Source organism: Bombus affinis, chromosome 17 (genome assembly GCF_024516045.1).
Source record: "Bombus affinis isolate iyBomAffi1 chromosome 17, iyBomAffi1.2, whole genome shotgun sequence".
NCBI classification, from domain to species: domain Eukaryota; kingdom Metazoa; phylum Arthropoda; class Insecta; order Hymenoptera; family Apidae; genus Bombus; species Bombus affinis.
Window position 1 is genome coordinate 6,267,324 of NC_066360.1, and position 17,912 is coordinate 6,285,235.

Genomic DNA, 17,912 nt, shown 5'->3' on the forward strand with positions numbered 1-17,912 from the left:
TGTATGATCGGAGCTGAGCTCGAGGTTGGGTGTTATTTTTAGTTTATTTGTGTTTAGTCACCTTGTAACTGCAAAGTCCAGAAGATCTGGTTTTTTGTTCAGGTCAGTCGGCCAATGTGTCGGTGTTCCTGTGGATAATATATTGAGGTTATTATTTCTTATGTATTTTTCCAGTGTTCTACCTCGAGGTGTAATGTTTCTTGACCCCCAAAGCGTGTGCTTTGAGTTGTAGTCTCCCGCTGCGATGTACTTGTCCCCTAGGTCCTGGAAGTATTCTTCCCACATTTGTGTTGTTATTTTGTGTCGCGGAGGCACATATACTGCTGACAACTGGAAGTAGTTGCTGCTAGTTTGAACTGTAACAGTGGTTGCTTGTAAATATTCTTTGTTAACTTGGCTGTGTAGATAATGTTTGATATCGTTTCTGACTATCACTGCTGTCCCTCCGTGAGCTTTTCCTGAGGGGTGTTTGGTATCATATATGGTGTAGTATGGTATTTTCAAATAGCTTTTTGTAGTGAAGTGTTTCTGAGACAAGTAGTATGTCTATATTATTATTCTATATGAATGTTTTAGTTTCGAGGGCCCGTTGTTGTAGGCCGTTTGAGTTCCAGGCTGCTATTTTTAGAGTGTCCGTTTTTATTTTTTGCTTAGCACGTTTGTAATTAGTTGTAGCATGACTGTGATTTGTTGGGTTTGCTGTCTGAGTACTGCGTTTTGTTCGCTTATCATTCTGGTTAGCATTTCGGTGTTCTTTATGGATTGTTTGAGCAGTTCTTTGATTTCTGCAGTGTCATTGTTACTATTGCTGTGGTATTGATTGTGTGTATGTGTTGGTTGGCTGGTTACTTGAGCATAGCTTAGACAACCAATGGTGTTGGTGCTGATAGGTTTGGTGTTTATTGCTTGCTCTGTATTTGGTATTATTTCAGGTTTTGTGCTGTCCTGATGGGCTTGTGTGTTAGTGCTTGTCCTGCTTCGTAGGGGCGGGAACAGTTTACGTTGTAGTTGTTTTCTTACTTCACATCCTTTATAGCTGGCTGGGTGGTTTCCGTTACAGTTGAAGCATTTAACTTTTTCTATTTTTCCTGAATATGGGCAGTGTACAGTTAAGTGATTTTTTGCGCACTTGACGCAAGCTGGGCTTCTGTTGCAATAATTTTTAGTGTGTCCGTATTGTTGACACCGCATGCATTGAGGTATATCTTTTTTGTGTCGTGGTGGTTCGACTGTTACTATTGTGTTTTGTATTTGTTTGATATCATATATTTCCTTGTTATTGGTTCTGGGTTCCAGTTCTATTAAGAATAGTGGTAATGGTTGCTTTGTGTCGAATCTTGTTATATTGTTTATTGTTCTTGTTTGATGACCAATTTTAGCTAGCTCGTCGCTTAGTTTATGTATGTTCGTTTTAGGATGCAATCCTCTTATGACAATTTTATAGCTCCTTTCAGTTTTAAGCTGATACGTGTGGTAGATAGCATTTTTTTCTTTTAATGCTTTTATAACTTTCCTAAATGTTTCTGGTGTGTTTGTTTGTATTTTTACTTGGTCCAATTTTGTTTGCTTTATTGTGTAGTTGTTTTTCTCATCTAGATTATTTAGTAGATCGATGAGCGGGTCTATTATTTGGGCATCAACAAAGATTGGTGGTGGTTTCGTAATATGATTTGTTTGGATAGTGGTTTTATTTACGGGGTCAGCGTCTATTTCTTCCGTTAGTGAGCTGAAGGAGTTACTTAATGGTAATTCTTGCAGCCATCGCTGCTTTTCTGTAACTGGGTTTCCTATGGCACTAATGTCTGTAGTTGTTTTGCGTTTTTTCGTCCTGGTAGTATCTTTCATGTTCTGAATTGCTATCTTCCTGTCCCCGATGCTCTTTTGTTTCTTCTGTCTCAATGTTAATTTGTTTGGTTTTTATATAATATGTTTCTCCTTTTGTTGCTATGTTTATAGCAACAAAATTATATATATTTATTATATTTCCTCCTCACTATCACTTTGCAGCACTATTACTTTGAAGCACTTTTTCACTATTCACTTATACCTGGAGAGGACGACCGTCTAGATACATCCGTCCTCCTCGGCTGTCCGAGCAGGAGTGGAGAGTAAGTTGAGAGTTCAAAGTTAATCGAGGAGTCGAAGAGTAGAGTTGTTAGCGTTGTCGAGTTGCGAGAGATGTTAGCGTTGTTGAGAGTGGAGTTGTTAGCGGTGTCGAGTTGCGTGAGTTACTAGCGTAGCTGAGAGATTGAGTTGTTCGCGTTGTTCAGTTGCGAGAGTGGTCGAATTAGAGTAAGATTGTTACATTTAGTTCCATATTAAACAATCATCGTTTTCTGTCTCATTAATATCTGTATAACTAATTTATTGTAAATAAATTACAAATTGTAAATAGTATCAGGAAAAATTTATACCTAAATTTCCACGATACTACATATATTATATCTATATTTTTATGATGATTTTCACATATCCTGTAATTTTAATATGTTCATATTTATGTATACGTTATTATGTATTATATCTATCATTGTATGCATATATATCTATATTGCTTTGTACATATGTGTAATATATATTTATATTATCATGCTTATGTATGTTACGTTGCATTACATTCTACGTCATTTATTTTTGTAATTTTTCTACTTGATCTTTACAATACCAAGCCTTTTATAGCACAAGTTGTTGTGATATAGAGATTTGATACGTTGAGTATTGTACACGCACATCTATATATAGTATAAAAGTGAAGAAAATTAATATAATCAACTAAAAACAATTTTGTAAAGATACTGAACATAAAGCCCTTTTAACTCACGAATCTCTATGAAACGATGTTTATATTGTTATTCGAAGAGATATTTTGACGCAGCATCTAAATAATTAGAAAGTATAATTATAAGGAATGTAATAAATATAACAAGACAAATATATTGTATCACGATGTAGAGCATTTTGCTTAAATTTAATAAAATAATTGCGTAATTATATACCCTCTCTACTACCATTTCATCGTTTCTTTTAAATATAATCAATATTATACATGTATACTTCAGTTTATTTCAGTTTTATTACTAAACCAAGGGATCTAACTATTTAAAATTTAAAATGGCTGAAATATCTCGCATGGTTAATGTCACCGCGGAGCGTATTTTCCGATACATTCCGATATATTCCGTAAAATTATCCGATATCTCGTGCAACTATCTCGAAACGGCGAATGTTCCGATTACTGATTGATTGATTGGTTGTAAATTATTGCAAAGTCGCAATAATAAACCAGTTTTACTGGATAAAATGTAAAATATAAGATAAATATTTGAGAATCCAAAAACTTCATTTAAGCTATTGTAGTAATTAATGACCCGATGATATTTTTGATACATATGATAGTGGTAATAATGAATAACCTTTAATGAAAGACACAATTGAATACAAAATAACAAGGAATCGTCTGTTACCTGATAATATTTCCACTGCGTATCGTTAACCAAACATCGAATAAAAGTGCGACTTCACGATTGTGAATACCGATACGTCTGTCGGAGCACTTTAACGATATTCGATATGTCGCTCCTCTAAGTACTCATAGTATTAATAACCCCACCCTACTACTGAAACTGGATAATGATATGCGTTATGGATATTATTAATTAATTCATCTCCCAAAGCATTCGTATCTGTGAAAGTAGAAAATACGATCTGCGATGGCAATATCAACCACGCGAGATATATTTTAGTTGTGTAACATTCTCTTAATAAAAAATATACATGTTTTTCGTAAAATAAGATGAAATATACGCAGATGAAGTGAAGTATGCTAATGTAACATTGATTACATATGTATAAGAGATACCATGAAATGGTAATGGAGAAATATGTATTACTCAATTATATTATTAAGTTCAAGTAAAATATCGTTCATCGTGATAAAATACATTACCCTTATTTTATTTATCACCTTCTTTATGAATATACTTGTCAATTATCTAGATGCTGTGTCAAAATAACTCTTCGAACATGACGAAACTGTACGGATAATGGAGCAGTCACTTTCATACGAAATTTCATTTATTCAAATACACATCAAGATCGATTGACAGTACCTTCTGCACTAAATCTACCGGCACTTCGTGTACATCTATTCCTACTTTGTCGGGTCAAAATGACCGGTGATTAAAGAAATAACAGTTTTTATGATTTAGCTTAGGTAATGATTAATTTATAACTGAATGTATATAAAATGATGAACTTTCAAAAGATTTCGTCCAAATTTGCTGTTGCTTAATTTCAAGTCTAGACTTAAGTAAAATTACACTTTCATTTATATAGAGGCATATCTTCTTCAACCTCATTGCATTTTCTACAAATTATCTTATTATCAAATGTACATTTGCCGCATACATATTTCCCGCGTCTTGAACACATTTTCGTAATTTTGTAACATTTACAATTTTCTATTCGACAAGTTTTTTGTAGTAATGAATCTGAACTTGTTGATAGTTTCATTGCATGGTTTTTTCTCGCAATTCTTTCTACAAAAGTAATGTATGCACCAGGTTTATAACCACTTTGTGGATTTTCTATAAATCGGTCACCATATTGCAGATACCATTGCAAATTTATTGGCTTCATTCGCTCTTCTTATCAAATCATATAAACCTCAGCATTTCAGTAAGGTCATCCCTGCTCATTGTTTTTGAAAAAAATGCAGGCCCCCAAACTTCATTCCAGAAATATGAGACATCTAAATTCCTTTGCTTAATATGCACCGTGGGCATAAAGCACAGCAATAAATACGTCTAGTTTTGTTGCATCTAACTCCCTCTTATTCCCCAATACTCTAAATGCTTCTTCCGTATATTTTATTCTATGATTCCTTATGCGGTAATCAGTGATAAGATAAAATGTCGTTCTCATTTGTCCTTTCATTATATGCCATTTAGCATATCTCTAAAAATATTATGAACTGATACCTAGGCAGGTTTGGGACTTGCATCTGTAGTATCGTGGACAAAAGGCCTAAGATATCGGCCAAATCAAAACAATGTCGCAAGAGCCGCGGCATCGTCGGGTACATCAGTGTATCGTCAGTCCTTTCAAGTGAATAGTTTCGTGGAAAAGGCCTGCGTGACCCTGGCCACGGGCGTTTTCGGGACACGTGCGCGATAGGGTGGGAAAAGACAAAGAGACGCTAAAGGCAGTGTTAGTTGAGAACGAATGCAAAAGGGGTACAGTGTGAGTTGAGAAGCGAGAGCGAGCGCAGAAGCCGAAGAGTAGAGTTGTAGAGTTGTAGAGTTGAGAGAGTCAGTGAGAGTTGCGGAGTTGCCTAAGTTGCTAGTGTCACGTAAAAAATAACTCTCGTAGTGATGTATATAAAAACTTTATTTCTCAAGAGTCGAAGGCTCTTGAGTACCAATATTACAATGCCCCAGTATCGGCTTATGATTCAGACTGGCTCGGCCGTCATTATTCGGAGTCTAAATACTAAGCAGGAACAATTAAAAATGATGGAGGGGATATTGTTCCTGGAAGTTCCTTATCAGGGTGGCGAGGTGTTAACTGACCGGATGATATTTAGAAGTGTCAACTGTCCGGAGGATATTTAGAGTTATCAACTGTCCTGAGAATATTTAGAGTAGAGGTATCAGCTGTCCGGAGAATGTTTAGAAGTGGTCGCCTAAGGTGACGTCAGGGTAAAAGAATTTGGGGTTACACTAGTATTGTAGAGAGATTGAGTTGTTAGAGTTATAGAGTTGCGAGAGTGATTTGAGTGGAATAAGATTTTTGCGTTTAGTTCAAGTTGAACATTTATCGTTCTCTGTCCAATTAATCTGTTATTTTTTTTACCTTAAATAAATAGTATTAGGAGAATTTAAAAAATGTAAATTATCCTAATCCTATCCTTTTCCGATACTACACATCTATTTCTTTCCAAGCTGTTCCATCGGGCCCAGTTACGATAGGTTGGTTCTCTACATCAGTCAGTAACGATAATTTCTTTCCTTTTTGCTCTAGACGCGAACGCTCATTTATTATATTCAACTTTCATTCGCTTATAAAGAGCTTTTCATGTGTTTCCATGCTGTTTTCTGTTGCTGAAGTTTCTTGTTCGTCGCACATTGAACATTCTTCCATGTCCATTATTTTTTTAATAATTTGTTTTGGAAAGTCTTGACATTTTTAGGGTAAACATTTATCATAGAAGAATACCATGATCGGGATACAAAATTATTGTAAAATTATATATGCTTTACTTTTGCCTTTATAACAACTTTACACAAAACGCTCTGAGATGCTTCCTCTCAGTTTTGGAGATAACAAGTTTAGATGTCGACTTATTGACTAACAAACTGAGATATATTCTGGTCGAAAGGACAGTAGCAAGTAAGAATATGGTCTGCGATGGCGATATTCATACGAAAATATTGATGAGTCTTGGCCGTTCTCACCAACGGTTACACGAGGGTGGAATTGAGAAAAATCTGCTTTTACCGTGTTTTATCGCAATGAGCAGTATCCCTAAGAAACTTCTTAACTTTTAAAATGTTTGTAACAATTGATCGTAAAAAGTGGTAAATTTTATGGCGGTTCCTTAGGATATGCATTGAGTTCTTGGTTGATATGCTTTGACAGTTGATGGTCATCTAGATCGAGGAATGGATTGTAGTGTATGGCAAGATTACGGGCGTAACAGTTGTTATTATTTGTTATTACCGATTTTGTTTGTTATCTGACCTTGAGATAGCCTTTTCTTTGAACTGATTGCATTTATTTTAAGAATAACTAAATTATTTTATTGGCTGGTCAAATTGACCGCCCGCGGTAGACAGGACAGAATACAGTTTTTTCTTAGAAAAGGAAAAAAGCAATCTAGAAGTAAATACAGAAAAAAATATTGCATGCATGTTTTAGGGACCATGTTATGTCAGAAATTATGAAGCGATGTGATAACGTTTAAATATGGTTAATTTTATATAAATGTTTGACAACGGTCAGTTTGACTAACATTGGTAAGTTTAGTGTTAATATCTATGGATTCTATGTCTTCTTGGCTGTTAAGTTACATAATCCTTTCAACATTAGTAACTGTAAAAATTTACGTTTATCTTGTACTTTGAACCATTGAGGCCATTTCTCGAATGCCACACGCGGAACATCATTGACAAGGCACCTATTCATTACAACTTCATTTGCAGTTTTACAGAGAAACCAGATCATTACATCAGTACATTCAAAGTCTGTGATTATGGCTTCTCCCAACATTATGTATATTTGTTAATTCTATTGCATTTGTTGAGAAACATTAAGTTGGTGTGATCGCTAGTTCCTACAAGCTAAATTGGTACGACTTCTAACGACACTCTTTTGTCTTAGGAGTTGACCACGTGTTAATTGTCTAAGAGTATTCGGCGTAGTCTGACGGTTGTACGAGGTGGTGAAATATAGAAAGTAAAACTTGAATCTGTGTGAATTAATTAAATATCAACCTATATTTAATAACAGCATTTGCACCACTTTCGAGATTTTGTTTTGTTTTGTTTCGATAGCTAAAGCACCATTAGTTTCATACTAAAGTCTTATAATAAGAATTCACTGAATCGAATAAGGGAAGGAATACATTGTACATGAACACGAATAAAGTATATCCACAGTAGATATGTGAAATCGAAGAGGCATCTGCTATTAGGAAATATTATGTTCAGATAATAAATCATCCTTACATTGGAATATTGGGATAATGGGGGAGGGATAATGGGGACTCTACTGTATACAGTGTTACGATCTGGTGTTGATCTTCGATGTTCGTAATCGTTATGTGCAATTCTACATGTCGAATCTGGAGTTTCTCGAATTATATCTAAATCAATACAGTAGTTGCTGCCACAAGAAATCGTCGTTAAACTGTTTTGATTAACTTGATTTTCGTTCGTTAATGTTTGAAACAATGTAAACGGCTGAATGGAACAGTTTCCAAAACTTGTCGTACTCTTCTGAAGCGCGGGACTATTTCGAATATCCCAATATGCCGTGCACTTGTTATCTTTAAGACAACTGAGTAGAATATATTCGGAAACTTGTCGTGTCCTTTAAAGCGTGACACTATTTTTAGATTGCAAACTGCTGTTGTTGGACCGTTCGCGAAGAGACGCGATTGCGGAGGAGTCAGGTCAACGGGTGTCGTAAATTCCTGTTACAATTAGATTATCGACGCCACGAACTGAACGATTGCCTATTTCGGTTAGGATAATAGAGGTAATTGAATTAGTATAACACTGAATTAACAGGTTATAATATACACTTTATTCCAACAACTTGTCTCGCAGAGAGTATAAATGTTCGGAGAGACTCGCCTGGTATGTTACGATGTCGAATTGTAATGTCGTTTACAATAAGGTTAAAAGTGTTCGGCTCGAATAGTTACTAGCAAGACTACGATGTTAATAGTAGTAAGTGTGACTTGCAAGTTATGAGTTATAGTATCTCGAGAGGTATAAATCGCAAGTAAAATATGAACCGAGAGATGTGTTTAGCGATTTAGCGATTTAGCGACTAGGCGACTAATAAAGAGATTTGACAACTTGGCAACTTGGCGACTAACTTTTGACTGACTATCGGCTGTCGTGTTATTACGGAAGGAAAGAACGTTATGGGTGTGTCTAGAGTACGAAGAAAGCGAATTCGCTTATGGCACTTTTCATTGGAAAAAATGAGGGTAACGATCAGCGATGCCAATTGATTAGAAAAAACGTTAGTGGATGATAATAGGTAGAACAACCAAGAATCATCAATAGACCAAAGACACTTATGAGATTTCAGAGTTCTCATTGTTAAGATACTAAGATTTATGGTGACCCCTTAGCTTTATTGAAGGTCTTGAGGAGTAAGGGTAGATGGACATGTGGCGACCAGACAAAGAGGGATGGCTGCGGTTTATATCATGCGACGTAACAGCTGTATCCATGATGTTTTAATTCGTTAATATAACCGTATACGTAGCGTAAACTAGCGTATCAATACAATTGATAAATATAATTTGAATTTCGGCTTAACCGCCATGTGCAGGAGTAATAGCACGGAAATGATTGATATTTCCTTGGAATAAATAAATACTTTCAATATCTTCATTATTGACAATGATAGTCAATAAATAATTTTACTCGAGTAAATGTGGTGCAAGACCGAAATCGAAAAAGAAAGTGTTACAATGTTTAGCTCCTCACCTTGCTTATATGTGTTGTCGATCGCAGTTTTGGACTATCGTACGAAGTTAGTCTAGTTGCTAGATGATTGACTATATTAATCGTTGACGATTGATTTCTGTTTAAATGCTTGGTTTCATTCCTTGACGTTACTCATTTGAATACGAACTCATACGAATTTGATATTAACTCTCGACCAATTCTGTACTCGACTTAACTGACTCTTACTGACTGAATGACCGAATCCTTAACAAATTTTTAGCTGACTGACTACTGTCTCTAAGTGGCTACACTTATTTATAGTAAGACTACCATGGCTAATTGTTACGTAATTATTCAATATTAGCGCAGAGTTGTGGTACGTGATTATTTCTGCGAGCGCTGCATACTTTGGTTCAGCTGCTTTCCTTCCAGAAATATTAGGGTTGCAGCTGATGTGGTTTTCGTGGAAGTATTGTTCAAGTTTTCCTTTTTCTTTTACTAGTTGTACTCTACTAAACACCTGGTTACCTTGCTGATGCCGGTACTTGATCCTTTGGCGCGTGCCAGTTGTTTGTCGCTGTTGATGCTGTGTGAAAAGGGCATAGCAGCTCATCTTTCATTATCTACTTATTGTATGGTGTATTGTCATAGGAAAAGCTCGTGCAAGGCGGTACGTGTCAGTGAACGCCTCATTGTTCCTTGTTTCTATTTCGATATTCTTATATTTTAAATTTGTTCAATAATAATGTTGTGTCTTGGTTTATTGATTTATTGCGATATTTAAGTATTTGGACGCGTCGTATCTCTTATTGCCTTTTTCTCTTATTATAAATTCCCGTTTTTAATTCCATATACCTAGACTTGTGGCTCGTGTTAGTCATGAGTAACGGCGTATTACGTTACGGCTCGTGTGGAGCGCGAGACCTCAAGGAACGAATTCGAACAAATGGTAAGCGCCAGCTTACATCATACACATCGTAGCAAAGAAAATTGTGGAGATTCGAAATCACAATCCATCCTGCGTGATGTTTTCTAAGAAAAATTATCGATTATAGATTAAACCTGTTTACTTATTGAAATCTATAACGCCTTATAACAAATATAAGTCATTTTGCTTCCATAAGTAATTAATAAATAAGAGCACGTATAAACAATGATTATACAGATTTCACATATGCACTGCAATCGTCCTGTTCGCGGGTGCCCACAGAAAAATCACGTACGCATTAAGTATTCTCGAGGTGTTACATTTGTGGGTGAACACTGCTTCATATGAACCACGCACATTTTCCACATAAATTACTGATCGCTGCAAATTACGATATTTACATATATAGACAAAAGATTAAAAAATGAAAAAGCCTACGGGAACTATAAGAAGATTGTTTAAGCTTAAGATCTCAGCTGTAACAAATTTTGTACATTATTTTTAAAATTTTTCCGCTTACTATTTGATAATTCAGTGTCATTTATTGGAACTGAAAGTGCGAACATTCTGAAACATGGATACAATCAATAAAAAAACGAATGAAGATGGGATCAATAAACCTTCTACGCCGGTAGTGGGATTCTTGTGACTGGAGCAACCGATTTCGTTGGAAAAGGTCTCCTGGAAAACCTGATCCGCATATGTCCGCGCATCACTGTCATTTTTATACTACTTCGTCCAAAAACGGACGAAACGATAGAACAACGATTTAAGAAGCTGATAGATGATCACGTTCTTGTCTCTTTCAATATTTAAGCATGTCAGGAGCCAAATTGATTAAACTTCTTTTCTGGAATTGATTTGGTATTTTTTCGTCTTCAGATACACGATGAAATCAAGGCAAAACACCCCTCAGCTTTGAGCAGAGTTTATTCCATGAAAGGTGACATTAGTCTGCCAGATTTAGGTCTTTCGCAAGAAGATAGAAATCTGTTGTTAGAGAAAGTAAATGTAGTGTTTCACGTCGCGGCCACTGATATTCAACGAGCCGTTACACGTGGTTGTTAATGTGAATACGAAGGGTACTCTTCGTGTCATCGAGCTTTGGAACGAACTAAAGCATCCGATTAGCTTTGTTCACGTCAGCACAGCCTTTAGTAATGCGAATCTACATGAGATTGAGGAAAAAGTTTATGCGAAAGAATAAGTTATACGCGAACGTTGTTCCATGGTTTACGAATATTATATTTATAATTATATCGTGAAGAATACGTTCACTTATTACTGACTTTGCAGCACGAGCTTGAAACCTTCAGAGGTGATCGATATGTGTGACAAATTTGACGAAACGTCGATCAACCAAATAGAAAAAAAGATTTTAAAAACTTATCCAAACACATACACATTCAGTAAGAATTTAGCAGAACACATTGTAGCAAGCAAGTGCAAAGATCTGCCAGTTGCGATAGTACGGCCAAGCGTAATTGGTGCCTCTTTGGAAGAACCATGTCCTGGTTAGATACAGAATATTTCTGCAGTTACAGGTATTTACACAAATCTTTTTCAGTGATAATTGTTCAATACTCCTTACATTTCACAGGAGTAGAGTTAACCGATTAGTTTGTTAGAGGCTTTCCACTAGATCATCATTATTATAGTTGAAATTTGTAGTTGCTCACTGTAACGAGAATGTATTCTAATATATTTAGAGTTACATTTCTGCTAATTCAAAATCACAAATAATTTCCACACCAGCTTAATGTTACCAGGTACCTTTCTGCTAATCGGCAAAGGATTTGCAACAGCGGTACGGGGTAGGAGAGATACAAACTTGGAAGTGGTGCCTGTCGATTTCGTAGTCGACATGATAATATGTACTGCATGGCATGTCACGCTGCATCGTGATCATGAAGTTAAAGTATACAACTGCACGAGTAACGCATACCCTTTTAAGTAATATTTATTGCGAATTTTTTACGAACTAATGTAATTCGATTGTTAGAGTATTCCAAAGTCTCAGTTTATTTAAGAAACGTGGATAATGAAAGCGCAAACAAATGTAGAATACAAAAGTCCACTCTTGCTCCCAATACTTCAATTTTGGAAAATAGTAATATAAATAATATTTATTGAAATTTCATAATATTTTCTGAGGTATTCGGATAATAATAAACTTTACTTTACGCGTAATTCCATTAATAATAATGTAATAATAATGTAATAATGTAATAATGTAATAATGTAAATGTTCCAATTGACTAGGTTTGGTCCGATGGCAGATGCTATGGTAAAATGTAGCATACTGAATGATACGCTATGGTACCCAGGTTGTTCATTCGTAGCTAATAGATATATTTACAACGTTCTGAGTGTAATTCCGCTTGTTTTACCTGCGTTCGTCATAGATATATTTTTAAGACTCCGAGGTAGTAAACCAATGTGAGTATTCTATCGATCCTCGAACAACGAGAACAATCATTCTAGGATAATCATTATTTTCATCTATAATAATAATAATTAAAAATGATATTTCTGAATAACAGAACTTCTCGGAAATAGCAATAAGCTGTTCTCATCATTTTTCATTTTTCACCACAAACGAGTGGACTTTCCAACGGGATAACTGTTCCGACTTGGCGGGGAAGGTGAAAATGTTACACGACCATTTGCGATATGATCAAACTAGATTTCCGGGATATGGATTGGGAGAATTATGGTGTAATTTACCAGATGGGAATTAAGAAATTTATTCTGAAAGAAGAGTTTAAGTCAACAGCCCGACAACGATTATCAAGGTGCGTATCTTCTTATAACAAAATAGGAACTAATATAAATACATATATTTTCGGTTATTTCAGGTTGTACTGGATACATCAGATCACCAAAATATCCGGTATAATAATTTTGCTATGGATAATGTTATAATTAGTGTACTGACTATTTGAATGCTACTTTTTCTCTTTGAACCAAGAACAATGTAAATAGAATTTTATAAAGAAGGGATTCATCATTGCTTTCATTTTGTCTTTCCACTCGTTCGATTTCTAAATATATTCATTTATGACATTGCTTAATATGGATGTATGTATTTATATGTACACGGTTTCTGATTTGCCATACATAACAATATCTTTACTCCTCGATCTTTCTAGTACAGAGATCATTATGCGATAACAACAACAACAAATTAATGAAAAGTCCTCTGAGCAATGGACAATGACGATAGAAAAAATATCTTTTAAAATAAGATAGTTCTAGAAGCTCATTTTGGTTTCTGAATTGTTTGTTCACAAACCTTGTAGTTCTTTCACCAATCGGCGTTAAAATATATAACATCATGGACGAAATAGCGAACAGACGTGATAGTCAGAGCTGAACGAAACATTCCTTCACATAACAAGTAGTAAATAGTGTACGTAGGAAGTGGTGTTAACCTCCAATAACCTTGACATTCACATATGTTATCAAGATTATCAAGTTATGTATTAGCCCTCGCTCGTTGTTCGTTATAAAATGATTAAGAAATTATTTTGCATAGAAAGAACGTGTCTTCTCGACACTGGGTGCATACTGTAGGGATCACGATATAATATATACATGTTTTATGCTGATATTCTTGCATTTATCGTTGATATATTATTCAATATCATTATTCACAATCAGTTTATCGTTCAATCAGTCAGTCACTTACACAACTTCTAAAGGAAGAGTTTCACGAAATTTCGAAATGCGTTTGTACGAATTCATTAGCGCACTCCTTTTGTCATAATGAATGTCGAATAACATACGAATGACAGAAGTTTCTACATATTATACGCCTTATTTTATAGATTTTTCCAAACTGTACATTTGTCAATTTATCTGAAAAATCATTATATATCTTTCTATAAGCGAAAAGCCTGTTTTCTGTACTTCCGTGTCTCTTCTTAGCAATGACATTCAATTTCTCACGGGTTTTAAAGACATACATATCCTTTCCAATGACCTTGCGGATCATCTCATGTAATAAAATATAAATTTCGAATGTCTGGGGCGGTCTGTCCTACTTCACCTTCGCCTGTGGAAAGAGGAATTACATATAACGATCATAAATCATGCGTGGTAAACTACTATGGGTTGGATACTAATTTTGATTATTCGAAGAGAAACTAGAGATACAATGTGTTATAGTCACGTAAAATCACAGAATATCACAAACTACGAGAATGTCTAAAATTTTTACGGTCATGTATGTGCCACGTCATAAACCGTAAGGAGCTTTTTGTCTTTCTTTTTTAAATAAAGTTTGATATCACAAAGGTGGTTCGAAAGAGTTTGCTACGTACGATAAACTTTGCTTAACTTTCAAGAAAATATTAGTATTGTAATTTTAAAGTGTTAAGGACTATAATTACTCCGCAAAATGAAATAAAATTTACTCTTTGAGGGATAATACAAGAAGAATCGATTTCTGGAGATTGCGAATGGCTTTTATAATCTTACAATCGAAAGAGTGCGGTATTCATTTGGAAAACTTTGTGGTATTAATGGGCCATGTTCAGATGATAAAGGGGTTTTATCAGATGCGTAACACATGCTTGATGACTTCATTTATGTAGAATCGACGAAAACAAAGATTATGTAATAATCATTATAATATATAACGATATGTTATAATGTTATGTAATATTGTAGGAATAATGTATATGATGAATAATGTATATGTAGGAATAATGTATATATGATGGAATAATCATTATAATATATAACGATATGTTATAATGTTATGTAATATTGTAGGAATATTTGAACTTTATGAATGTGAATTTTCATGAGAATTGAGTAACATTTAACAACAAAACTTGACGATATAATTCAGTGAAATTTAGTTACTTAGTGATAAATTATGTACAGAAACATGCACGGTATGTACATATATTGGTATGTATATATATAATCACGAAAGTGTGTAATTGCAAATTACAAAAATTAAAGAAAATTATACCAAGTAACAAGAACTAGACAAAGATTAGAAAATTATTACCTATTCAGTAATGCATATTGAATGATTGATGTATAATCTGAAACTTTCAGGGAGCAGATTCTCTATGTCCTTTATACCTTGTGTGAAGCGGTGGACGTAAACAAGCACACGAGTTAAAGGAATATTTTAATTTAAAATGTTTGAGAAGTTGCTAATTTTTTAAATATTCCGCCTTCACACCTTTTGAAAACATCGTATTCCACCAGAGACAGGAGATCAAAAGTAGTCTCAAGGCAAAATAATATCTCGCCAATAAATAGAAAAAAGACACCCGCTCTGTCGCAATACAATCTACTATATCATTGAATACAGCAACTTCCGATCCACTTCTTTAGCTTTGTATCGACGTCGTAGGATAGAAGAAATTGAATCATATTTTATTATTGAATTCAATTAGTACCGACAAAATACCTCGTTCTGCCAGATATTATTCCGCCATGAACCCCCGTAGATCATGGACAAATTGACCTCTTACGGATCGTTACCTACGTCGTCGAGTACAACATCCTAATGGAGATTACATTAATGATGTATGCCTCTTTACTAATGAAAAGGTCTACTTGACTTTTACCTACATCATACTCGCGGTAGTCCAGTCCTTTAATACGTATAAAACCTTGACGAGTCTGGCAATTTTCATATGATAACCAAAAATTATTTTTAGTACATTGTGCACCATTATGAATACATATATAAGACACACATAAAAGCTGGGCACATGCTTTTGGAGTATCATAAGAAACAAAAAGGTCTTGATAAACAGAGGTTGAGAAACTATTATTTTTTCAGTTGGCAATAAGACATTAGTTTCGCAACATATGTTCAATATATTTCCAGTTCATATTGACACTTACTTTGGCACGTTCTCTTATAGGAGCACATCATCAAAGATCTCTAACATTTTCCTAATCTCCTGGCGTCAACTGATTAAACCAAATAATTGGTTTTCTATACGCTATACTCTTTTATACAAGAAACGTCTCGTAACTCTGAAATTAACGGTTTTTGAACCTATTAAAACCCTTTTTTTTTTATAAGTACTACCAGAGAGGAAATTACCTCTTCAGAAACAATCTAACTAATTATATAATGGCAAATTAAGTGGAAAGCAGCAAACAGAAAAGAAAGTCATGAATGAAATTAGGTTTGATGTTTGGTCATAATAAATTCGAGTAATCAAAAGTAAGAAAGAAAGTATGCATAAAAAGTAGACCTTAATAATCATCTGGGTCTTTATGAACATTTGACCTTGAAGGGTGCTGGTGTGGCATTGTACTCTTCACGCTCATCAGTACCAAGTGCTAACTTCTTGTCCAGGTCGGTTGCGACAGGTAAATACTGGTATGACGCCTCGCGTTCCATACTATCCGTAACGTGAGCTGCGAAAGGAACACGTCATAATTCGCGAATATCACGAGCTACAACTCTAGCCGAATGGAATTAAAAAAAATAAGGGACTATGACAAGGTGTCGTTTACTGACACCATCAGTGACATACCACCTTGCACGCGCTCTACCCACCACAATACACTGTATAATAAGCAGATAATGGATGATGAGATACTATGACCTTCTCACACAATATCAACAACGACAAACAACTAGCACGCGCCACAAGATCAAGTACCGGCATCAACAAGTTAACCATGTGTACATGATCAAAAGTGTGACCTATCCTCAGCAGAAACTAATATTGCAAGAAGAATGCAGAAGCAAGGACGAGTTAAAAAAGGGGAAATTTGAATAACAATTTCAGGAAAACCAGATCAGCTGAAACCCTAATAATTCTGGAAGGACATCAGCAGAACCAAAACCCCGCGTTATGATTGAATAATCCGTCACGTGACAATTAGCCCATAATAGTCTTAGTACAAATAAGGGTGGCCACTTAGACACAGGGCTGTTCAGTAAGTATTTGTGCAGAGAGCAGCTCAGTATAAATTTCGTCAAAGCGCAATTCATTTAAAAGATTTGTGGAGAGTTCAGTCAGTTGAGTTTAGTTATTCAGTTCAGAGTTCAGTTCAATTAGTTAAAAATTTGTTAAGAGTTCAGTTATTCAGTAAGTAAGAATAAGTTAAGTTGAGTAAAGAATTGATCGAGAGTTAATATCAAGTTCAGAGGTACAGCAGTCTTTGTGTAGCCGAAAATTGTTTTTAATTCAGTCTTTGAGTAACATCAAGAAGTAAAACCGAGCATTTTATTAATCGTCAACGATTCATACATTCAGTCTTTCAACTATACTAACTTAGTACTTAGATAGTCCAAGAGTGAGGTCAACAACACATATAAGCAAGGTGAGAAGCTACACACTGTAACATTTTCTTCTTCATTTCCTTCTTAAATATTTGTATCCTGAATTAAGTGATAAACAGAGAAATTAAGAAAATAGGGGAGAAACCGTACGCGTTTTCACCGACCTTGTAGCGACTTTCGACAAAGGAAAAGATTTAATGTTAAACGCAAGAAAGTCCGAAGTATCGATAGTTATGAAAAAAAGAAACCAAAGGAAAGGAGGAAAAGGAAATTAGGGCGATAGAGTAAAAGTTGAGGAAAAGGTAGAAGATTTTAAGTACTTAGAACACATTCTGCATAAAAAAAGAAAAGAGAGACTCAAAAAATTTGTGCTAAACCAAACCACTCGGACCAGATCCACAGGCTAAAAAAACATTACCCGTTAGACCTAAGCACAAGATTCAACTAGATATTTCTAATAAGTAATATTTACTTACTTATAATAATTATTTATAAATTATACGTATATATAATAAGTTAA

At 34.9% G+C, this 17,912-nt stretch overlaps 1 protein-coding gene and 2 long non-coding RNA genes across 10 annotated transcripts in view; 2 read left to right on the forward strand and 1 right to left on the reverse strand.

The window, feature by feature from the left end:
* LOC126926273 (fatty acyl-CoA reductase 1-like) overlaps positions 1–17,912 on the forward strand; it is a 285,326-nt gene that overhangs the window by 174,191 nt on the left and 93,223 nt on the right. For 2 of the 8 annotated variants that reach the window (XR_007714457.1, XR_007714460.1), the window contains exons 7-8: positions 12,762–12,911; positions 12,975–13,470. The exons of 3 other annotated variants lie outside the window; for them this stretch is intronic. Coding sequence is in view for 2 of the 5 variants with exons in the window: in XM_050742545.1 (XP_050598502.1) it covers positions 12,379–12,555; positions 12,720–12,765 (223 nt within the window). In the remaining 3 variants the exon portion in view is untranslated. Of the gene's footprint in view, positions 1–12,378; positions 12,556–12,719; positions 12,912–12,974; positions 13,471–17,912 lie in introns of those variants that run through there. 3 more of the 8 variants (XM_050742545.1, XR_007714459.1, XM_050742543.1) reach the window with 3 other exon arrangements.
* LOC126926304 (uncharacterized) overlaps positions 1–17,912 on the reverse strand; it is a 137,358-nt gene that overhangs the window by 108,720 nt on the left and 10,726 nt on the right. The window lies entirely within an intron of this gene.
* LOC126926302 (uncharacterized) lies at positions 9,515–11,160 on the forward strand. The gene is made up of 2 exons (XR_007714472.1): positions 9,515–10,908; positions 10,999–11,160. It is a non-coding gene; the product is annotated as an uncharacterized LOC126926302 (long non-coding RNA).